The sequence below is a fragment of the Melozone crissalis genome, unplaced genomic scaffold (assembly GCF_028551555.1).
Source record: "Melozone crissalis strain CALT ecotype California unplaced genomic scaffold, PUWL_Pcris_2 ptg000063l_1, whole genome shotgun sequence".
NCBI lineage: Eukaryota > Metazoa > Chordata > Aves > Passeriformes > Passerellidae > Melozone > Melozone crissalis.
This window is the reverse complement of record NW_026535841.1, coordinates 4,531,129-4,554,859: the sequence shown is the minus strand read 5'-3', so window position 1 is coordinate 4,554,859 and position 23,731 is coordinate 4,531,129. Positions and strand designations below refer to the sequence as shown.

Sequence of the window (23,731 nt, the reverse complement as noted above, 5' to 3'; positions counted from 1 at the left end):
GACTGACCAGAGGGTCTGAGCCAGCTGGCTGTGATTGTCCATTAATTAAAAACAACTACATGAGACCAGTCAAAGATGCACCTATTGCATTCCACAGCAGCAGATAACCATTGTTTACATTTTGTTCCTGAGGCCTCTCAGCTCCTCAGGACAAAAGATTTTAGCAAAAGATTTTTCAGAAAATATGTCTGTGACACTGCAGTAAGCTGAAAGGGTTTTGCTTTTTACAAGCAGGTCTTGTGTCGAGAAATAGACCTGAGGAAGAGGATCAGTACTGGCTGAGCATGGGCCGTACTTTCCACAAAGTCACCTTAAAGGACAAAATAATTACTGTCACTCGCTACCTGCCAAAGTGAGTATCTCTGCTGGAGCACTTTGCTGCCAGTGTTCTGATGAACATTCTTCTCCAGCTCTGTGCTTGCTTGAAAGAACATCTTTCTTTTTAGGAGAAGAAAGAGAAGCATCAGTATCAATAATACCTGATAAATGCTTGTGTTTGATCTTTTAGGTATCCATATGAATCTGCTCAGATAAACTACACCTACAGCTTGTGCCCCTCACACTCTGACTCTGAATTTGTCTCTTGCTGGGTAGAATTTTCCCATGAGAGACTAGAGGAGTACAAGTGGAATTACTTGGATCAGTATATCTGCTCTGCTGGCTCGGAGGATTTCAGGTGAAAGCTTCTTTTCCATCCAGACTGTTCTGTGTCCTAATTGCCTCTTTTTCTTTTTGACCTAAAATTTCATCATTAAGTTCAACCCACGAATGCTCAGTACTCTAGGGAGAATATCTGGCCTGCTTTCACTGTCAGCTTCCTGCAGCTGTTGCCTTGTGGGAGCCTTGCTCTATGTTGCTGCTGCTTAATCTGACCTTTGGTACAGACTCTTGATCTCAAAATTCAGCATGAACTTCTTTTTTCCTCTACTAGAAATGCAAAGAAATAAGATAGCATTTTGTACCACACAGATGCTTTTCTTGGCTTCTTACTGATCTGACTCAAAACTTCCATTTATTTTGAATCTGTTGCAGGTTTGCTTGAGTGCTGGGTTTGACATGCAATCCTACTCCTTAGCTGTGGAGCAAGTGCTTCCCAGAAATGTGGAATATCTCCACTAGTATCAATGGCTTTTTTGATATCTTCTCTCCACACAACCAGTCTTTATCATCTTTTCTTTTCAGGTCTCCGTCAAAATACCTCCTACGCTAATATGCACCTTGAAAATTCCTTTTTGCTTGCACATTTATAGAGAAAAAGCTTTTGGGGCCTATCTTTTACAGAAAAGAAAGCATATTTCTGTGTGACAATTACTCTGAGGATAGCCTTGTTGCCAGTGATATTCAAATTGCTGACCATTCCTTTGCACGTGTGCTCCTTCTGTCTCGGGGATAGCAGCGAGGGTGGTCGCTGAAATGTGCAGCAGGTAGAAAGATTTATACTTTAGATTCTGCAAAACCCTTCCCAGGAAAGCGCTGACCTCTGTCCTGCCTTCCCCATTGGCGCAGCCTGATCGAGTCGCTGAAGTTCTGGAGGACGCGGTTCCTGCTGCTGCCCGCCTGCATCAGCGCCACCAAGCGCATCATGGAGGGGGAGGCGCACTGCGACGTGTACGGCGACAAGCCCCGCTCGGACGAGGAGGAGTGGCAGCTCCTCGATGGCTTCATCCGCTTCGTGGAGGGCTTGAACCGCATCCGCCGCCGCCACCGCTCCGATCGAATGATCCGAGTGAGTCCCGCGGGGCTGGGTGTGCCCGGGCCGCTGATGAGGCGTCAGCAGGGAGACAGAGTGTGACCGTGTTCACAGGGGTGTTAGGGTGAGGGAAGAGATGAGAATCTGACTCCATGTTTCAGAAGGCTTGATTTATTATTTTATGATAGATATTATATTGAAACTATACTAAAAGAAGAGAAGAAAGGATTTCATCAGAAGGCTGGCTAAGAATAGAGAAGGAATGATAACAAAGGCTTGTGACTGACTGAGACAGTCCGGACAGCTGGACTGTGATTGGCCATTAATTAGAAACAACCACACGAGACCAATCCCAGATGCACCTGTTGCATTCCACAGCAGCAGATAATCGTTGTTTACATTTTGTTCCTGAGGCTTCTAAGCTTCTCAGGAGAAAAAATCCTAAGGAAAGGATTTTTCAGAAAATATCATGGCCACACCCAAGTGCACCCCAGGCAGGTGGGGCGCAGTGTCCCTGTCATCCATCCCTAAAGGACACTGCTGAGCTGTGTGCTGTGTCAGCTTTCACACAGTGGGGCTTAATGTGCTCGTTCTGCATCACTCAAGTGATGTTTTGGGAGAGGAAACAAAGCTGTTTCCTTCAACAGCTTGAGGAAATGTCCCTGGGATGAGCATCCTGTGCTGCTGTGACTGCACCCAGGCTCAGGGCAGTTCTTTCTCAGGGACAAACCAAGTTCTTCTGCACCATCTTGTCCTGCCACTGCTCTGTTTTATACTGTAGCCAGTCTTTTGTTACCCAGAGCCTCCTCTTTGCAGGTGTGCTCTGCTTGGTGCTGCAGGCAGGCTTAGCCTGGGTGCACCACTCTGCCTTGTGATGCAGACAGTTCATCCAGAGGGGTCTGAGGTAGTGTAGCTGGGCACTTCTGGGGTAACCTGGATTGGTTCTGTGCTGCAGATTCAGGAGGAGGATTGGGAAAAGAGAAATATGTGAGTGAGTCTTACAGTTTCAAGAGGCTGATGAGAAACTGGCTAGTATGTATTCAATCCTGTTCCCATTCTCACAGCAAATGAGAGATTCATTTATTTTGAAGCAAATTCACCTTTTCCATAGAATAACAGACATTTTATTTTCAGAATAACATCCACACAAGACACTAGGCTATTCCCCTTCTTGTGTACCAGAGGTTTGACTCCTTTTTTAAAATGTGCTTAGTAAAGCCCTGATGACATGAGGTGTTGTGTTCTTGCTTACTAGTTAAGCTTAGCTTGACTAAGTCTGTGCTTCCATTTGTTCTTTGTTAGAAAGGGTCTGCCATGAAAGGCTTGCAGATTGCTGGTCCAATTCCCACTCACTCCCTGGAGCAGTCTGGACCTCCCATTGGGAAAAAAGGAACCTCAGCACTCTCAGCTCTGCTGCAGATGGAAGCCAGTCAGAAGTGAGTCTCTACAGGCTGTGTGAAGAGCCAAGAACATCCTTCCTGCATATTGCACCTGGGCTGGCTAAAGCACATTTGGGGAACCTTGCCTCATGTTGTGTTAAATACATAAGAGATTCACATTTTTAGTGCTATATTAGTATTATACATGCATAATAAAACTGAGTGCAAGGGTCCATGTTGTTTGTGGGGGTAAAAGTTACTTTTGGAATATTGGATCTGTGCCTTAGTGTGTGGGAAAGTAAATATCTGAAAATACAGCAGTACCCCTCTGCAACAGTTGCCTCTGGGGGGAAGCTGACACAAAGTGTGTTTGAATAAACTCTGTATTCCTTCCTTTTCTTTTAGGACTCTGGGGGAGCAGCAAGCAGCAATGCTTTCTGGGAAGAGCTCTGGCCAGCCTTCAGAGAGTGGGAGCATTGCTATCACACCCACCTATATGGACAGCCCTCGCAAGGTAAGGACTCCCTGGGCTTTCTTTGGCTGCTCTTTCTACATAAGAATTCATCAAATAACCAAAGATTATTTCTCTGAGCATTTGACTACATCATACCACATTTTACTCTAATCCAGCAAGGGCTGCTCCTGTGCTGGCCTTTGTGTGTGAGGGCAGAGGAATTCAGTTCTGTAAGAGTGACAATGGTGTGGAATCCCTGGGATGCTGGCTCAGCATTTGCTGATCTAAGTGCTGTTTGCTAATTAGTGCATTTCCTTTGCTGGTAGCACATTTCATTTCAGTCATGGCTTGGCTGTTGGGTGTAGCAGTGCAGAGCTGTGTGCATCTGTGTGCAGGCTGCCTTGGAGAGCAAAATCAGCCTCTAGCTTGTGACAGTGTGAACACTGAGTGGGATTTTAACAGCAGGAACTTGGGTCTCTTGCCTCTGTTTAGAGGAGGGGGTGTGTTCCTGAGAAGTGATTTAGATGTCATTCCTTCACTGGCTGGACTCCAGGCTGGAGAAAGTGATCTTCCTGGAGCTCTCTTGAGGCACTTAAAGAAAAGACTGTGCTATCCCTCAACCTTTCTCTCCACTGTCCTGTGAGACCCAGGAGAGCAGGAACTCTACTTCCAAGTCCAACCAGAAATACTTGATTATTTTTCTGTGTTCTGATATGAAGGTCTTTCAAATGAAGTAACAAGGAACTGAATAAGAGTAGAGGACTTAAGTGTGACCTGTGTTTGGGTTCAGCAGTTCAAATATTGCAAAGGAAAAGTTCTCAGATTCACCACTATCAACCACTTCTTTCAGCATTTTTCTCTAAGCTAATGTTTCTACATCCACTGTTTTCTGCCACCACTAGGAACAAGTATTGTGTTATCCTGGAGACCTTAGATATTGAAAGTTGAAGTGATAGAGCAACTGTGATCACCTTAGTTCTAGACACTTACTCATAGCATCAGTGTTTGGAGGGCACAGATGAGTCTGGAGCAGGATGTGCTAGGCCTGGGAACAGCAGGTGCTCAAACTGACTCAAGGTGTGTGTGCAAACTTCCACATCATAATTCAGGCTTTGCATGCTTCTCTTCTACCATTTTGAAAAATCAGCTTCTCTCTTTAAATACAGAAATCTTAAATGTCCTCTCTACCAGTAAAACTGGTGAAAATTCCATGTGAGAAACAGGAGAGAAGATTCTTATGTCCAGTTGTTGTGTGTGGCAGAGGGGGCAAGAGGCCAAGTGGGCTTCCCTAGAGTGGCACAGGAGTGTGCTGGGACCAAATCAGCAGATTTTGTGCTACCAGAAAATGCCATTGTTAAAAAAAAATGTTCAAAAGCCTCTCTGGAAGGCTGACTGGAGACTCTGGAAGAGAGTGTTATCAATTGAAGGCCTTTCATGCTGCAGCAGTAAACACTCCTGTAAATATTTACACACAGGGACTGGGAGATAAGCAGTTGCAATCTCCTAATTGATGGTTTATGCCTATTGGAAAGATGCCAGTGGGCAGGCAGCATTGTGCTCACTTGGGAACAGCAGCCAGTGTGTGCCTTGTGTCACAGCCCCTGCAGGGCTCCTCAGCACAGGGAGCTCTGCCTTTCCACACACTTGCAGCCAGAGAAGTGACAAATTATCACAGCTGTGAGCTCTGCCAGCAGCCAAGGGAGCAAGTGCTTTTCTAGGATGCCCTTCAGTGCTTGAGTTATTCCAGATGAAAACTGAGCCACTGGCTTTGCATCACTTTGTTTCAAAGTAGAATTGACAAGTCACTTGAGCCAGTTACTGGGCAACACTGTGGTTTTAACCCAGTGAGTTCACCCACTTGATTTAACCCAGTGAGGTTTAACCCACTTTATCTGTTTGGGAGGTGTTTGCCCTTATGGATCCAGGGCACTTGGCTCTGCACAATGTAAATTGCCAGGCAGGTAACCCTGGCATTGATTCTTCCCAGAAACTGTTTTATATGTATGTACCAAGGTAAGCATCATCTTAACTGCAGGCTAGACAAAAATATTTTGCCAAGGGAACAGAATAAAGAATTGCAAATAGGGAATGAAATCTAGATGAGTTCCACTACATTGTCTTGTGTGATAAGAGAGTCGTGACACATCTTTGAATAGCAGCTGGGGATAACTCACTGGGTTTGTCAGTAGGCAGGAGCATAGCACAGGCAGTGGCTGTTTAATTTTGCATGAAGTATTAAACACAGTGTTGGAAGGATCTTTGTGATGAGTTTTTCTTTCCTTTGCACCATACCAGACCTGCATGTAAGAGGAAGAGGATGCTTCCTGAAAAGAGCTCCTTTGCCTCTCCCTCTTTATCATTTGAATGTCTACCAGATTAGAAAAAAAACCCTGACCTTCTTTGGGTATTTGTCATTACACCTGTGGTTTCTGTATTTCAGTTGTGTATTTAGGATGGAAGCCCCCATACTTCAGAGCTCAAGACTTTCTCCTTTGAAGTATGGAGGGAAGGCTGCAGTTTCAATTGGCTTCTGATCAGTGTGGGTTTAAAAATTTTGGGAATGCATCTGTGCCAAGGAAAAGCAATGTCTTGTTACAGAGAGAAAGTAAAGATGTGTGTGTGAGTAATCCTGATGCTGTGCATTCTGCTGCATCTGACCTTCTGGGTCTGGGATTTGCATTCTCCTCATACTTTGTGGTCATTTCATACTTGCACAACCTTTTATTTGCTTTTCTTGAACTCCTTGTTCCTGTTGCTGTTGCCATTAATGGGCCTGCTTCCTCTGATGCCTTCAGGATGGGGCCTTCTTTATGGACTTTGTTCGCAGCCCACGCACAGCTTCAACCTTCTACTCCCAGGTCAGTTTGGAATGGGTTCTTGTCATCTCTGGCTTTTGCATTGAGGTGATGGACAGCACTTGTGTCCTGAGCTGAACACACTTGGAACCTGTGTTGGTTTTCCATGAGAGTGAGATGTACAGCACTGGCAGAACAAAGTGGCAGATGCAAGCATTATTTTTTCCCGCCACTCGATGTTTGTGCTGTGTTTTGGATGTTCATGTGCCCTGTCTGCTGTCCTTTGCAGTACTGTCTTGTTAACTACTGAAGCTGCTTTTTCTGTTTTTCAGTAAGTGCTTGTTTTCCATCTTCCCTCACTGAACAAAATGGCAACAGCTCACTTGTCTGGTTCTTGGCTAAATTTCTTCTGTGGTGTTTGACAGGTGACTCTGGAGATACCCAAGTCAAATTGTCTCCTCGGATTCCTGAACAACTGAGGCTGAAAATAGATAGTATCATCTTGGTTTAAAGGAATCCTTGTGGCTGAAGTAATTTGTCCAGTTAACAGCAGTTAGGAATGAGCAGTGACACAGTGTGGCCATAGCAAATGCTGCTTGAAGTGAGCCCTGAGGAGGGAGAAAGGCTTTTGCTGGCTGTGGGCACTGTAGAGTTGACCCTGGAGCATCTGCTGGTTTTGGCTGCCCAAAAGGGGACATCTGCCATTAGAGATTTTTGGGGTATGAGAAATGGCATAAATAAAGGACTTTTGGCAGTCAAACCTAAGTCAAGCTCCCAGCTTTGTGATTTTTAGCTGTGTGTGTGCTGTGGATTCATCACAGCAGAGCAGCCCCCATGTTTATACCAGCTTGAGTTCGAGTTCCTCTGCCGTTCGTGTTCTCTCCCCCACCTCTCCAGCTTTTATATAATGTGCCTTTACTAAACCATACGTGTTAATGACAGATGGCAATTACAGCCTGTACTTAGCTGAATCCTTCAGCATTCATGCTCTTTCTGCAATGATTTTATGGTAATTTTGTGAACTCTTCAGTCTACCATTGGAATAGTGTGAGTGTTCCTGCGGGAGGAAAGTGTTCCTGTTGTCTTGGCGACATAGGTGTGGGTGGGTGTCAAGCAGCCTTCTCATACTGCCCTGAGAAAGGAGGGGAGATGAGCTGGGTTTTTTTTTGAGCATTATGAAACTTGAATTCGTGTGATACATTTGCATATTTTTGAGAGTTAGACTTGAAACTGTGTTTGCTAAATGCTTACTACCTTCCCATAGTGATCAAGTGTCCTGTTGTGTGCTTATAATCGTAGTTATCCCCTTGGGTTGAGAATGTCAGGTTTGGACTGGTGTTGCTGGTTTGCCAGTAGTTCTATCAGTGCAATTGTTGCTGGGTTGGTGATCCTCATCTTTATTTGGGTCTGAATTTGTTGTTTGTCAGGAGCTCTGTAGTGATGACAGAGTAAGACTGCATTTATCCCTTCTGCATATGCCTGTGCTTCCTCAGAGCATTGCTTGTTGTTGACTAACTTGGGCTGAGGCACGGATGATGCAGGGAGGGGAGAAGATGGGAAATGGATTTCATGATGGATTTCACAGAGATGTTGCTGTGTTTGCTCCTCCCAGGTCTCTATTGATCAATCAGTTCCTGCATCCTCAGATGGCAGCACCTTGCTCCCCACAGGGCAGGTCCCTGACAGGGGCAGCACCCAGGGGAGCACCCAGAACACTGAGCCAGGATACAGCACAGCTGCTGCTGCAGAGGGCAGGTAGGAGAGGCACAGCAGTGCCGTGCTGCAGAGCTGTTCAATCCCAGCCCCTTGCTGGTGTCAGGGAATGGGCACTGAAGCAGGAGCAGGGAACAGGCTGTGCTGTGCCTGTCAGCATGGGCAGGCACTTGTCACAAGACCTTACTGCAGCATTTCCACGTGCAGACAGAGTGGTAGTAAAATAAGCCCTGCAACCCAGTTTTCCAGAATTAAATGAACACAAGGCCTGATTTTTTCCACCCACAAGAAGGGCTTCATTCTTCAAAAAATGAAGAAATTCCATTTCTGAAATTTGCTAGTAGGAAACCAGGCTTTGAATTGACATCTTGTCTGTTTTGGCAAGGGGTGGAGGGGCTGTAGGTCTAATTGGATTGAGTAGGTTGATGAAATCCAGGACGTTCTAACCTGGAAGCAAGACACCAGGGAGGAAGCAATGTTGAAAATAAACTTTATTAGCACCTGTTTCCTGTGGTTGTATATTACAGTAAAAAAAAAAATTAGCCAACTTCAAAATGTTTGCTCTCAATTGCTGCTGAGTACAGCTGGATGTGACACACTATGCATTGGGTGCATATAGCAATGTCCTGGTGACCTCAGGGGGGAAATACTCATCTGATGCTTTTAGTTGTGCTTGAGATGGAAAAGGAAATAAATGTGGAAAAGTCATTGTTGAGAAGAGAGAGCAATTTTCTTATATGTACATATTTGAACAAATCTAGCAGCTTCCTTGATTTCTGAATGTGCTTCTGTTTACTGCCCAGCTCTCAGCAGTGTTCAACAAGTGCTCTGACTTCCTCCTCCACTTTGGTAGAGATTCTTGAAGCCATGAAACACCCCACGTAAGTTTTTAATACAAATGTGCTTCACATGTGGTGAGATGTTTAATAAGAGGACATGAGAAGTGGAGTCACTCTAAGGAGAGCCCATGTCAGCTGTTGAAGAGTTTTCAAACAATAACAAAACTTCCTTTTGTTATTCAGTTCCAGACTCTCTAATAAGAAATTTTATAGAAATTGATATGAGCAAAGACTTCAATTATTAGAGTCCCAGAACCTTGTCATATCAAGAATTCCCAGTAAGTCACCAAAGTGCTGTCAATGGCAGCTCTTCATCTTGTTACCAAAATGAGACATCACTCCAGGGGCACTGTGCATTTCTTGTCCTGTATTCTACCCTCCCTCTCCCTTTTTTCCTTTCCCCCAGCAGTGATTTTTGTCTTTGTTACCTAAAAGAGCTCTCACGTGTGGCTTGTGCTCCAGCACAGGGATCCAGCTGCTCTCTGAACAGAAGGGGCTCTCCCCCTACTGCTTCATCAGTGCAGAAGTTGTGCACTGGCTGGTGAATAACGTGGAAGGGGTGCACACCCAGGCCATGGCCATTGACATCATGCAGGTAAGGAAACTCCCCAGGAGCATAGGGAGGGCCAGAAATGCCTCACTCTGGGAAGAAAGTAAAGCTTCAGAGCAAAGCATAGCAATAATTTCTGTTACTTATTAAAATCCTCTTATGGATGAGCATTGAAAGCTGTGCTCAACAGAATACAAGGTAATGGTGACATTTTTTGGATTCCCTATCACAAAACAGCAATATTTATCACTAGTATTACATACTTTTTTCTACTTAAATGATAGTTCTGTTTATAACCTCCAGTTAGCTGGCACTTACCAAGTGCTCTGAATTGTGTTGGAATGGAGGCACTGGGCTGTGATTTGGTTTTCCTTTCTGATAATTAGTTAATAAGGTTGTAATAAAACCAGCATATGACCTTTCAGATCTGAAGCAGACACACTTTATGCAGGAACACTGCTTGTATTCATCAAGGGATTTTTCTGTATTGAACTGTGTCAGGGGCAGAAGGTTGGAAATGTTCTGGAGTTCATTTCTCTGCTGAGATCCCATATCAATTAACAGAGAACTTAGAATGCTTCCAAACTCTTACCTTCTATAAATCCATCTATAAAACCAGAGCAGGGTATGGGAGAAAGACAGACATCTGTAGAAAGGTCAAATGTAATTTCTCAGAGAGATAAGAAATTGCTACATTTATTGAATATGAAGAGATAACTTTGCTGGTATTCTTGTTAGGCACATATCTGGACAAAAAGATGCCAAGGAAAAGAAAATTACTTCCTAATGTTCTCTAGCAACCTTTTTATGTAATTGGAAGAGTGATTTCTTTATCATATTTGCTCTGTTCTTTCTTTTTCTTGTTCAGAAAATGTTAGAAGAGCAGCTTATTGTCCATGCATCTGGAGAAGCTTTACGAACCTTTATTTATGGCTTTTATTTTTACAAGATTGTTGTGGATAAAGAACCAGACCGAGGTCAGCATTGTTATTACAAGACTTTCCTCACTATCCCTTTGCATAATCACTGGGCTGTTCTTGATTCTTAGGGGTGCTGCAGCAGGAATGCATTTTGGGAGCAACCAAAACCACTGATCCCAAGAGTTTGAGAAATTTGGCCTTTTTACTTAAGGGAAAAAAAAAAAGGAATAGCAGAAAACATAAAGTAATTTTTATCCTGCCTATTTTTCATCAAGAGCTACTTTTCTGTCTGAGCCCTGTCCACTTGTGTGGTGGTGTTCACAGGGGTCCTGGGACGAGGGAAGAGATGAGAATCTTGACTCCATGGTTCAGAAGGCTGAGTTATTATTTTATGATATATATTATATTAAAACTATACTAAAAGAATAGAAGAAAGGATTTCATCAGAAGGCTTGAAAGGAATGATAATAAAATCTTGTGACTGGCCAGAGAGTCCAAGACACTTGGACTGTGATTGGCCATTAATTAAAAACAACCACATGAGACCAATCAAAGATGCACCTGTTGCATTCCACAGCAGCAGATAATTATTGTTTGCATTTAATTTCTGAGGCCTCTCAGCTTCTCAGGAGAAAAATATCCTAGCAAAAGGATTTTTCATAAAATACATCCGTGACACACTTGTTTCTAACCGACTTCCCTTCCTCCTTGTGCAGTGGGGCTGCAACAGCCTGCCATGTGGCACACAGCTGCCATGGATGACTTCTCAGCCTTCCAGAGGAAATGGTTTGAGGTGGCCTTTGTGGCAGAAGAGCTGCTGCACTCGGAGATCCCGGCGTTCCTGCTGCCCTGGCTGCCCAGCCGCCCCGCCTCCTATGCAAGTAGGCACAGTTCCTTTAGCCGCAGTTTCGGAGGACGGAGCCAGGCAGCTGCACTCTTAGGTAGATGCACAGCACAGGTGACAGCTGGGGAAGTTCAAGGGGATATTTGAAAGGGGAAGAGCAGCCAGCCAAGGGGATGATCTCACGTGGACCAGCAATCAAGCTGCAAATTTCATGCTGGCCTTACAGTGTCTTGCATGTGGACTCGCTCTCATGTGCTGGAGGTGTGTTTCACTGGCTGGGCAGGAAACTTTTACTTTTTATTGTATTCCAGTACTCTGAAATATTTCTTAAAATGTTCCTTCTTCCTGAACCTCTAGAATTCAGGGAGGAAGATACTTTGTCTCCTTGCAAATCCTGAGAGACTGTTCACAACCTGTAAGGAGTATGGAGGGATAGGTTGTGAGAACAGCAAAGCAACCAAACTGTTCTTAAAATTACATATCTAATTGTTTCCTAGGGGCAAAAGCCACAGTGAGGTCCAGATGTGTTAGAAGTTTCTGTGATGTGCTGGAGGCTTTCTAGCTAATCTGAACCAGACTCCTTGCATTAATGAGTCTGTGAAGCCCAGCTGCAGATGATCCCTGTGCTATGGAAGCAGTAGGAAGATCTTGCTGCTGGGCAAGGTCCCATTAGTGTCTGATGTTCTCTGAGGTGTGGAGAGTAACCCTGACTGCTCCAACAGCCCATGAAACACACTGGCTGCGTGACTGACCCTGTTGCTTTGTCAGCTTCTTGTTACATTTCCAGGCCAGCCTGAGTCACTTGCTTTTGTTCTCCTTTCCTTGTTTAAAACAAAAATCATTGCTCTGGAACTGCAGCTTCAGGTTTATTTAGATGCATCTGTTAAAGGCCTAGCAATTAAGGATAAAAAGAAACATTTTGCTTTTCTCCTGTTGTGTATATTTAACCTTCTGAAGAGAAGTGCCTTACTGCAGGTGTAGTATCTCTTAAACCTGAAGTTGCAGTAATCCTTGTGTATTTCTGAGAGCCTTGTTTGAAGAGGAACAGCATCAGAAATCTGAAAGCATTAAGGATATGAAGTCTGAACTAATGGTTAATTCCCTGAAGTCAACATATGCAGGTTATTTTCCCTGTCACATGATAAATCTGTTGCCTTGGCTGGTGTCCAGCCTCATTAGCTCAGTGGCTGGCTAGAGCTGAAGCCTGAACTGGCTGGCATGGAAGTATTGTGGAGGCTGGAGGCACTGGGGCCAGATCCTCTTCATGGTTTGATCTCTTACTCACTATTTAGCCTGAGAAAACCAGTTCACATTCCTGTGTCTGTGCTCTCTTGAGAGCCGAGAAGCCTGAGGCTCAGCAGGCCTGCACCCCTGGGGATGAGTAGAGATGTGCCTCAGTGTCCCCCTCACCTCTCATTTAACACCAGCCAGGAACTGTGTATTCCTGCAGCATGTGGGTATTGCACACCTGAGTAGCTCTCCTTTTCCTTTCAGATGGGATCATATCCATTTTACTGTTGAACTCATTTGCAGCCCTTGAATGAGGGATAAATGCCTTTAGATTGCTCTCATGCAGTCTGGCTTTTCCAGGAATTGTAGTTTCTTGTAGAAAAATTGAGTGTGGAAGTTTTTTTTACAAAGAACTGGTTTAAATGATGCTTCTGTGCTGTTCCTCTTCTAAACAGTATTCCAAAAAAACTTCAGCAGTTCATCTGAGGTAAAGAGCTTTACTAAACCCAGATGACCCCTGGTCCACGTGACTTCATTTGTTCCTCTCTTGGTCTTGATTAGGTTGTGGTTTTTATTTCTTCCCCTCCCCACCTTCCCTAAATGTCAGGCTGTGACATAAAATTGCATGCAAGCATTGGGAGCTCTGGAACAAGCTCCATATATCTCTCAAATCTTTATCCCTCCCAACTTCCCAATCACTGCCCAGTGACTGTCCCCTTTCCCTCCCTAGTGGAAGTGTGACCTGTGACACAGCTAATCTTGTCCCTTTGATTTGTAGCAGTGCATGCACTAGCAACTGTAGTCATGTATGTAGTGGAGTCTGTGACTGGAGAATAACCTGCCTGCTCCTCTCCGATTGCTTAGTAAATCCTTAGTTAAATACTCAATAGTAGAAGACAATTGGGAAGCAGGTGAGTCCTCCTAAAGTCTGACCTATGGAAGCCAGAGTATCTTCTATTAAAACAAGTTGGTTTTAATCAGAAGCTTCTGAATTCAGACACATGGACATTTCTCCTCAGTGTTTAATGTATTTTTGATTAGCTCACCTTGTTGGAGTGGTTTCCTCTGGCTTTGCCTGTGAGCTGCAGCTGCAGACAAGGCAGAGGGACAGTCCAGCCCTACCAGGGAGTCTGCACAAGCAGACTCTGGGAAAAGCAACAGTGTAAGGGAGCAGGGAGCTCATTCTTCACAGTGTGCTAGTTTGGGCACACTGGGCTGTGATGTTATCACTGACCTCTTGGCTAATGACCAACACCCACCTGACTGAGCTGCTTAGGTTTCACAGCTTCCAGGATGTTGTTTCCCAACACATTGTTACAAATTTGGCACCATAACCTCTTGACCGCAAGTATGGTGTTCACAATATCCCAAAGGAGCCAGAAAAAGCAACTCTCACAGTGTTGGTCTGACAATACCAGATCAACTCAGATATTGCAAATGGCACTTTTCCCAAAGACAAAAATGGGTCTTATGAAACAAAACTGGGTGATGTTCTTTCATTTTTGTTGTTTTTATTTTTCATGTTCTATGCTGCAGTAATAGCAATATAAATGGTTTCCTTATAACCTTGAAAGTGCCTCCAGGTAACTTGCAGTAGCAGTGAAGGTGGGAGCTTTCCATCTACCTTGAGGAAGGATTTCTATTTTTTTTTTAAATACCATCAAGTCATCAAATTATAAGTTAATTTAAAAGCTGACCCTATCAAGGGATGCACATCTACTTCAGCAAGAGATAACACACATCCCTCATGCATGTCATGATAAAAAGGGCAGAAGTTTTCCCATAGAAGCCTTGCAGCCCATTGTTTTCTGTCAATTTTTAACATTACAGAAATGTTAAATTATGTATTTGTCTAAAGAAAAGTTGAAGGTGATGGTGTGTTTCATAGCAGGACTTTGGCCTCCAAGTCAGGAGATCTGGGTTCTGTCCCCAGCCTTGCAGTCCTGTGTGTGACACCAGCCAGGTCACTTCCACTGCTGTGCTTCTCTGCCTCTCCTGCCTGGTACCTGAGGGTTTCTGTCACCTGAGGGATGCTGGGCTGTGGGGCACAAAGGGAGCTGCATCCTGGGCACTATCCCAGCCCTCACTGCAAAGCACCAGGAGCTGTTGCAGTGGTCAGAATGCTGCTGCATGTCTTGGCTGACTCTGTGCTTTTACAGAAAGTGTTGGATGTGCACTTTCAGCATTGTGGTAATGTGGGATATTGATATGGGATTAAAGAAACAAGAAGTTTAACTTCTAATCTCCTTTAGCTGTGGAAAGTCCTGGAATGCTCCTGCCCCATGTAACAGCACCCTGTTGTGATTTCTGGTGGAGGCATATAGAAATATTTGGAATGTTTTGGGCACGAAGAAGCTGGTGTTGTCTAGCCATGCATAATTATGGCACCAGTTGCTTGTTGATTAACTGCTGGGTTCTTGGTTCTCTCTTCTTACTGTAGCTGAAATGTCTTTTGACTGCCTGGGGGGGCTGATTCTGTAGCACATCCCCCTGACATGAGAAATACCTCGGGATTTCTGTCTTTTGTCACCTGGATGAGCCGCATTCTAGGACTTTTCTGCCAGCCCAAAAATACCTGGGGAGGAATGGGAGGACAAATTCATTTCAGATGACTGATCTTGGTTCTGTTCTCCCCATCCCATCTGCCACCTTCTCTCTGATGGCCCTTGTGGACGCTGCTGTCCCCTGGCTGCGCAGCTGCCACGGTGCCCGAGCAGCGCACGGTGACGCTGGACGTGGATGTGAACAACCGCACGGACCGCCTGGAGTGGTGCAGTTGTTATTACCATGGCAACTTCTCCCTGAACGCTGCCTTTGAGATCAAGTTACACTGGATGGCAGTGACTGCAGCTGTTCTTTTTGAGATGGTGAGATCCTGGTGTTCTGGGCAGCCACAAAGTGCCTGTCTGGCCTCTGTGTCCCTTGGGGACGTTGTATTAGGGAGTCTTAGGGAGAGAGACAGTGGCTTCCATCTGCCTTTATTTCCATAGGTAATTTTCCTGGTGGTTGTTAGTGTTGCTGCATCTGGTCAGCATTTATCACACCAGCTCTAGTCATTCTGTCTGAGTGTGTTCTGCTTTCAGTGGGTTTTATGCACACTGTGCAGAGATCAACACAGGTCAAGGTGATAAATTTAAGTCCCCCTTAGGCAAATTTTAAACTCTGAGCCAGGTCTTTGGAAAAAAATCTGTTTCACATTACATTCCTTCTATCCCCAAACCTTAAAACTTTAAATCTCAGTGGAATTGCTTTCATAACAGGGCTTTTCCAGGCAATGTGTTTTTCCTGCTCAGGAATGTTTTAGGTTTTTTTTTAACTTGCTTAAAACATTTTGAAATGAAAACATGTCAGTTTTTAATTTTTAAATTAAATTTTTAGATTTCATTTTTAGATTCTTTTTCCCTAATGTAGCTTCTGTAAAACTCAAACTGTTTAACTCCAGGCTTTACCCCACCCAGCCAGACAGCACTAAGTAGTTGGTTTTGCTTTTATTTGAAATCAATTGCACTGTTCCAGTAAAGCAGAAGTGTTTAGCCACTGGTGATAAGTAGGCTGAATCAGTTCCTGAAAAATGTCCTATTTTAAAGTGCTTTCTGATTGATGAGCACTTCAGAAAAAGGAAAGCCTGATGCCTTGTGCTTGTACTGCTTTGCTTGCAAGGACGTTGGTGTGCCTGCCATGCCGAGCAGGCTGAGCCTGGAGAATTGAGCATGTCTGATCTATTCCTGGGGAACGAGTTGCTCTCATGCACAGAAGTGCCCTTCGTCAGCTGGCATGTGTGTTGTGATTCATTGTGTGAATCTCTGCTCAGGTTCAGGGCTGGCACAGGAAGGCCACCTCCTGTGGGTTCCTGCTGGTCCCAGTGCTGGAAGGCCCCTTTGCCCTGCCCAGTTACCTGTACGGGGACCCACTCCGAGCTCAGCTCTTCATCCCCCTCAACGTGAGCTGCTTGCTGAAGGAGGGCAGTGAGCACTTGTTTGATGGTAAGAAATGCACTTTCTTTTACCCCTCAGGGATTCTTTGTGCAAACAGGTCACTGTTGGTGCAGAACTGACATAAAGGAGCTCCTTTACCAGCCAGCCTTAGGTAAAGGAGCTGTTTCTGCAGGTCAGCAGCCCCTCAGGAAGGAGGTGCTAGAGGAAGCTGTGCTGGCAGGCTGATTGTGGGCAGCAGGAAGCACCAGCACACAGGAAGGGTGGTCTCCCCAGTGGTGCTTACCCTGTGCCCTTTCAGACCCATATCCACTAGCTGTTGTGTTTGACAGACTCTTGTGTCTGTTTTGCTGGTAGACCCACGGCTGCTCTGCATTTGTATCCTGCATTTGTTTATTCTCCCCCTCCCTAAGATTGGGCTTTCACCACTGCCATCCTTCTTTTGTTGTTGCTATGGTTACTTTAATGGTTACAGTGTTTGCACATGAGATTAAGCAGAGAAGCTGCAATCTCCTTTTCTGCAATGTGACCTCGCCCTTTCCAGTGAGCCTGCTGTGGTAAACCTCAGGTGGAACCACAAGATCAGAGACCTGTCACGTGCAGAGAAGGGCAAAATTGCATCATGAGGAGGGACAATTAGCAAAAGGCTTTGTTTTAACATAGTAAATTTGATATTTTCATCAACCCTTGACTCAGTGTCCAGGTGTAACTGAACAATGAGTGTGACAAATCCATATGCTGTGAGGTCACCATAGCCCAGCTGACTGAATTAAGTATTTTCAGAGCACTCTTGTGATACACAGCAGCCCACTCTTCTTCCTTGCCCCCTCCCACACCCCCCCTTTATGTTCCTCTCCTTCATCTCAAGGGACACAAATAATAAATTCAGATATGAGTCTGCTACTGGAGTGCACAAGACACATCTCTAAGAGACACCTGACAAAAAAGTGTGACTGAAAGGGGAAAAAAAAGAGTGAACTGAGGCCTCCTGGGACAAACCTAAGTCTTTAAAAGGAAGGAAATAAAGTAGCTTTACTAGATAATTGTTACTTTTCTATTTGTTTCAGGCTTTGAACCAGAAACATACTGGGACAGAATGCATCTTCTCCAGGAAGCAATAGCACACAGGTATGTCTGCAGTGGAGTGGGGTGACCCAACAGTTCCTGTCTCCCTGGACAGTGTGGGATGAAGGCCTGTGCTGAACAGTCACTCCTGAGTCACTGGGGTTCTGTGCTGTCTGCCTCTCTGAATTCTGCTTACAGGCAGACTAAAATACAGCCTGCATGCCCCCAGGTGGTTCTGTGGGTGCCAGGGCCAGCTGTGGGGTGTTTCAGCCTGGCACTCCTTGGGAACCATACTGTCCTCCTAGGGAGAGCCTTGCCTTTGGAAAGTGCCTGTTATTCCAAGTTAGAAGCAGAAAGGCTGTAAATAGATTCTTCCTGAGAAGGAACAGTGTATTATACACTGTTAAAAATACAACACCTTCTTGTGTACTTAGCATAGTCTTGAGCTGGATGACACCTGATGATTGACAATGGGCAGGAGACTGGGGTGGGAGCTGTACAGAGGAGGTTGGACCAAGTTTAAGAAGGAATTGTTGGAACTTTTGGATGCTATCTAGCCTTATCCTTTTGTGTGATTGAGCTGCCAGTTTCTTTCATGGTGTAGATGCTGGGGCTTTTTTCATGACAGAGAGGGCTGCCTTTTGTAATGGACTTTAGCTTGGAAATCAGCTTTCATTAGTTTAGAAAGCAGGAGAAGAACAGGTATCCTACAAAGAGCAGAGAGCTGCCAGGTAAGCTGCTTGAAGTTCTGCATGGAACGTTGCACATGATGAAAATAATAATGTTGCAGCTTGAAACATGCCCAGGGAATACTTGACTATTGCTCTTTCCTCTCTCATATGCAGCTTCCCCATTTTGTCAGAGACTGCATGGAGCTGCTGCTCTTGTTTCCAGCTCCAGCTGGGACAGGGAGCAGTGTGGGGTCACAGGCCTGGGCAGTGTGGGGTCACAGGCATTCACACTGTGTCTGGCAGGGGCAGGGAATATTTGGAGAGGCTCAGCTCTCTTCATCCCTCTTCCTTTTGCCTTCAGGCCATGAGAAAGGGATAGTGGAAGGATTTCCTCTGATGCCCCTGCCTTTGGCTGAGGAATTCTACCTGGAGTGGCTCCTTTTACCTTTTTGTTTCCTTTTCTTTTTTAATTCCCCTTGTCTCTATTTCTTCAGATTTGGATTTGTACAAGATAAATATTCAGCCTCTGCATTCAACTTCCCAGCAGAAAACAAGCCCCAGTATATCCATGTCACAGGTGAGCAATATCTGGGAGGCTCTGTGGTAAGGAGGAGGTTATTACAAACAAGAGAACCATTTTTCATGTGGTTTGTGTTTTGTGTCAGTGGTGTTGGTGCTGTTCTGTCCCTAACCAGATGACAAGTAGGTGTGTCAGAAAACACAAACCAGAAAATTAGAGGGGGCAGTATGAAAAGCATGAACTGTTGCTGCTAATAAATGATGTTGGTTTGAAATCCTGCTTTACAGCAGCTCTGAAACTTTTCTTTCCAGAAGATGAAGAAATTTTTAAAAATAAGGCAAAGCTTATTCCAAGGTCAATGTAAATAAATGTGTACCCAGAAGCAAGAAGGAGGGAAAGGTGTTGGGACAAGTCAGTGCTCTGTTTTCATGCTTAAGGTCTGTTGTAGATGCATCTGTACCCATACACACTGTGTGGGAGATATATCAGGCATTTAGGGTCTGCTTGCTGAGATGTGGAAACAATGACAGGAAGGCAGTGTTTGGAAAATTGCAGAAGAGAATGGAAATGGATGGGAAGCTAGCAAGATGGATCAGAGCCTCCATCTTTGCTTCATTCAGTGCTTGTACGAGAAAGGCAGACAAAGTGCACTCCCTCCTGGTGCTGTAACACACAGGAAGAAGTAGCACCTAAGGGCCAAGGGGAAAAGTATATCCCATTTTCTCTTGCTGAAAGACAATTAAATGAAACTCAGGCCAGTTTCATTTTGGAATTTAACAATCAGCTACAGGGCCTTAGCTCTGCCTCAGACTGAAGTGCTGCCTGTTTCCTGCAGGGACAGTGTTTTTGCAGCTGCCCTATTCCAAGAGGAAGTTTTCCAGCGGGCAGCAGCGGCGCCGGCGCAACTCCACGAGCTCCAGCAGCCAGAGCCTGTTCTGTGAGGAGCGCATCGGCTACAACTGGGCCTACAACACCATGCTGACCAAAACCTGGCGCTCCAGCGCCACCGGCGACGAGAAGTTCGCGGACCGGCTGCTGAAGGACTTCACAGACTTCTGCTGGAACAAGGACAGCCGGCTCGTGACGTTCTGGACTGACTGCCTGGACAAGATGCATGCCAGTGCCCCCTGAGTGGGGTTCCCTCTCTTAGGGAGACAGCTAGAAGCTTTACCTTGTGGCAAGGAAGTAGAAGTGAAGTAGAAGTCTCTCTGTTGGATTCATATTGAGGCTCCAAGAGGACCTGAGTGATATTGCTGTTGATATTCAACAGAATTTGATTAAGTGCTTGGAAAAAAAAAGAATTTGAGCTATTGGCTTGCCAGTATCTATCACCTGACCTCAGCTTGGTTTTAAGTAGCTACAGTCCTTGGTTGCCAAAACTTCAGTTAGAGCAGAGGTAAGGAAAGGAAAGTCCAAATGGTTTTCAAGGGCAGTTGGATTCAGCACAGTGTGATGGTATCAGCTTCCAGTCCCTGGAAACGGTCGGTGCCAGTTGGCATCTGATGTGCCTGGCAACAGTCTGTCTCTTCCCCTTCCAAGGTGTACCTGATTGTGTGAATATGTAAGATAAGATATGAGAGATCCTTGTTAAATTTTCATACATGTAAATAAGTAAAATGCAGAAAATAAAGTGACCTGATGTTTTGTTGTAACTCCACAGACAGCAATACAAAATTGGTGAGTAAAAGAAAACAATTGCCAAAAGAAAATAGCTTTCTATGTTCAGCTCAAAATTCTGTGCTGGGGCTTTGTCTTGTAATAATGCAGGATTTTCTGTCTTCATGTCTGGATCTAGAACAGTGTCACACAGCAAGAGCAGGAAGCCAGTTCCTGTCTTTCAAGGCCAGCACCAAAGCCTAAGGAGAAATCAAGGGCCACTGAGCACAGGTTGCTGCCGAGGGTTATGGGCAGGTTTTTAGAATGTGTCTGCATGCAGCAGAGGAAGCTGCCTGCACTCAGGCGTGGAGCCTTTGTCTTTGCAGGGTGTTGGCACCAGCTGGTTGTTGGAGTGCAGGTTTAGGGTGGCTCACAGCCGGCACCCAGCCTCTGTGCCGGGGGCCTGTTGGCTCCTGCAGATGGTCCCTCATTGTTCCATATCCTCGGGAAACTGGACTGAGGGGAGGACTGACACCTTCACAGTGGTGTTCAGATCTGATTCAAGGCAAATCGTAGCTGCTTCAGTTTTTTATCCCTTAAACTGAGTCAGGATGATTCATCTGTTTTTAGACAGCACCCACCTATAGAAGGTGGGTTTGAGCTGCGTGCCTCTTCATTCAGTCGCTGTGTGTCACAAGTATCAGTGCTTGTCTGATCCCCATTAGCGACTCCAAAATAGGAAGAACTCGCTGTCATCTATTCTGTACCGTTCCCCATGCACTGTGCCCCCCGGCAGTGCCGTGCGGGCTGGGGGTGGGGTTCAGGGCAGCCTCGCAGCCCCGGCTGGGCGGTGTCTGGGAACGGCGGGCGGCGCCGCACCTGCCCGAGCCCGCCGAGCCCCGCGACGCGCTCGGACACGGCGAGGCCGCGGTGAGCACGGGGCTGGGAGCGGAGCGGGGCGGCCGCGGGGAGTGGCCCTCGCTGCGGGGGGAAGCAGAGGGGGCCCCGCTTGCAGCTCCTGCGCTTCGCAGCTATTTCCCAGCTTCTCCCCGTTGTGTCCGGCGGGGCTGGAGCTGGTCCGGGGAATGGCGCCGCGTCCTTTGCCCAGGAAAACGGGCGGGACACAGCCCCGACGAGGCTTTTACATTTTACAGCACCTGCGGTCTGCCCGGGCCTGTCACCTGCAATTTTCGAGAAATTTCACCAAATTAGTTTCACCTGGACTCAATATTTTGTAAGTTTTAACCTGTAAGCAGTGGTTGTAAACCCTAGAGTTAGTCTCTGAGTTTTGGGGAAAGTTTGTTGTGTCTTTCTGAGCTCACTTTTCTCGACTGCAAACCTGGTGTGTCTTTAGCTTTTCAGGGCTGCTTTAGGCCTAGTTTTATTTTAAGCATTTTGAGGTCCTTAGGCTGCTTTTAACAGCACAGTGAATTTATTTCCTAAAAAAAAAAAAAGAGAGAGAGAAGGAAAGCATACCATAGAAGCTAAAAATAGGAGATAAAAAGTTTTTATCTAACCACAACTTTGTGCATTGCATAGAAAAAGCTTCCAACAGGACATGATGATGAAGCAGTTCATGGCCATGTTAAAGAAGAATGAAAACGAGCATCCCCCACCCACCAAACTGCTGGATCTAGCAGGGCAGCTTTGCCAGGAGCTCCAGAGCTCTTCTCCTTGTCTGGAGAAGCTGGTTGAAGCCATGATGAAATGCAAGAACAACAGAGATTTTCTTACTAACATCCATGTTGTCCGGGCTTGTGTGTCCGTTCATATCCATAAAGGGCAACACGATGCAGCCTGCAGACTCCTGGAGGTAGGAATGTGTTCTTCAGTTCTTCATGGAAACAAAAAGCCATGTTAGAAAAACAGTAGCTGGGAGCTGTTAGTGCAGCAGTACCTGAACTGCAACACATGGAGCACTTCCAGCTCGTGTAAGGCAGTGGAAGGTGATAAATGCATTGCTGACCTGCCAAAGCCTTTGCTGCAGGCACTTCGAGTTAATCAGCCAAGGAGAGAAAGGTAACTGGGTGATTATGGGGTTGGCTGTAGAAGGATTTTTGGTTCTTGGAGTTTTTAACAATTTTAGGGCTCAGGACATAGAAGTATTGGGAAGCCCAAGATTAGGGGGCTTGGCAGGGTGGGAATATATGAGGAAGGCTGGATGGTGCCACTGAAGGTGAGGGATTTTTGGCCTCTAGATCTGGTAATGCAGACGTTTGCACCAGGGGAAAAGAAGGAATTAGGCAGCTCCCTGTGTACTTGAGGGAAGGTACAGCCAGCCATATGCTCAGATAATGCATACGAGTCAAACCAATAGGAATCCCTGAGTATGTTTCTGTTGAGGGTTTTCTCCTTTATACACAGTCTGAGTGACTCTCTGGAAAGTTTGCTTATGCACAGTTTTATTTTAGCATTGCAAGGCACAAGAGAAGGAAGAACTGGTGCAGCTTTGGCATGAGGTTCACTACCGGAGGGTTATGGAGAAGCAGCAGACAGATGTTCTGACACCACTGCAGAAATTCCGTTGCAGGAAGAGGTATTGCACAGTGGGGAAACCAAGATTTATAATTTTTTTTCTCTGTAGTTTGCAGATGCAGGGGCTCCAGATGCAGAGGCTGGTTTTACACCTCAAGATGCTGCTTCTTGGAGCTTGGTTTTTCTTGGTATTTTGACCACTTTGGCAATGTGAGAAAATTCCCATGAATGCGAATTATTCCTTTTGGGTCCTTTTTAATCCCATTTTCTCCTGTGTACAGGAATCCTCCACCTCTTTCCCTTTGTCCTGAAGGTTTGAAGAATCGAAATTTTTCAGAAGAAGTACGCCAGCACCTGTTCAGGTTTGCTGCAGAGGTGACAGCAAATCCAGACAAGAAACAGAGGGTAGGGATATGCTAGGGGTACTTCCAATCAAACCTCTTTGTCACAGAAAAGCAGGACACTGTAATCAAGAGTCTATAACTGGTTTAATTTTTAAATCCTTGTTTTCAAAAGGCTTACTGGGGCTAGGATTCCTCATATGTGATCTTTCCCTAAAGGTTTCTTTAAAAAATCATGAGGTTCATGCTAAGTAATTTCTCTTGCTGTGGACAAAAAGTTGAGCAGCAATAAATTCCTCACTGGGTTTTTAACACTTTTAATTTTGTAGTGATTGAGCACAGGCAGCCAAACAGCCATCACTCAACAGAGCTCTATTACAATGATAAATAGTTCTGACTTGACTGTGTAACAACCTATATAAAATTGCACTTTGTTCACCAGAACATATTTTGTGCTGACTTTTCAAATGCTGATAATTTGATGTGATAACACAATAGGCTGTGTTGGTGTATGTATGGATCTGCCTTCTTTGGACAGGGACAGATTTGTAATGGAAGAGATGTGTGAATTAAATCAACAAGCACTGTTGATCACTGCCTTGCCAGGTGAGGGCTTCAGACTTCAATGTCTGCCTCTGTGAAGCTGTCATTTTGTGGGAAGTGCATGGTTTGGTGAGGGCATTATCTGGTGAGCAGTATAGAATAGCAGTGGCTTCC

The 23,731-nt window shown here is 45.3% G+C and overlaps 1 protein-coding gene across 4 annotated transcripts in view; it reads left to right on the top strand.

Moving 5' to 3' along the window:
• The window catches only part of DEPDC5 (DEP domain containing 5, GATOR1 subcomplex subunit), a 42,676-nt gene extending 22,350 nt beyond the window's left edge, over nt 1-20,326 (top strand). For 2 of the 4 annotated variants that reach the window (XM_054288535.1, XM_054288534.1), the window contains exons 27-41: nt 235-352; nt 509-676; nt 1,507-1,726; nt 2,993-3,126; nt 3,475-3,583; nt 7,931-8,073; nt 8,835-8,912; nt 9,333-9,465; nt 10,289-10,397; nt 11,057-11,281; nt 15,112-15,281; nt 16,226-16,397; nt 17,414-17,474; nt 18,577-18,659; nt 19,438-20,326. In XM_054288535.1, coding sequence (XP_054144510.1) covers nt 235-352; nt 509-676; nt 1,507-1,726; nt 2,993-3,126; nt 3,475-3,583; nt 7,931-8,073; nt 8,835-8,912; nt 9,333-9,465; nt 10,289-10,397; nt 11,057-11,281; nt 15,112-15,281; nt 16,226-16,397; nt 17,414-17,474; nt 18,577-18,659; nt 19,438-19,733 — 2,219 coding nt within the window. In that variant the 3' untranslated portion in view covers nt 19,734-20,326. Of the gene's footprint in view, nt 1-234; nt 353-508; nt 677-1,506; nt 1,727-2,992; nt 3,127-3,474; nt 3,584-6,318; nt 6,382-7,930; nt 8,074-8,834; nt 8,913-9,332; nt 9,466-10,288; nt 10,398-11,056; nt 11,282-15,111; nt 15,282-16,225; nt 16,398-17,413; nt 17,475-18,576; nt 18,660-19,437 lie in introns of all 4 variants that reach the window. The other 2 variants (XM_054288533.1, XM_054288532.1) reach the window with 2 other exon arrangements.
• The last annotated feature ends 3,405 nt before the right edge of the window (nt 20,327-23,731 follow it).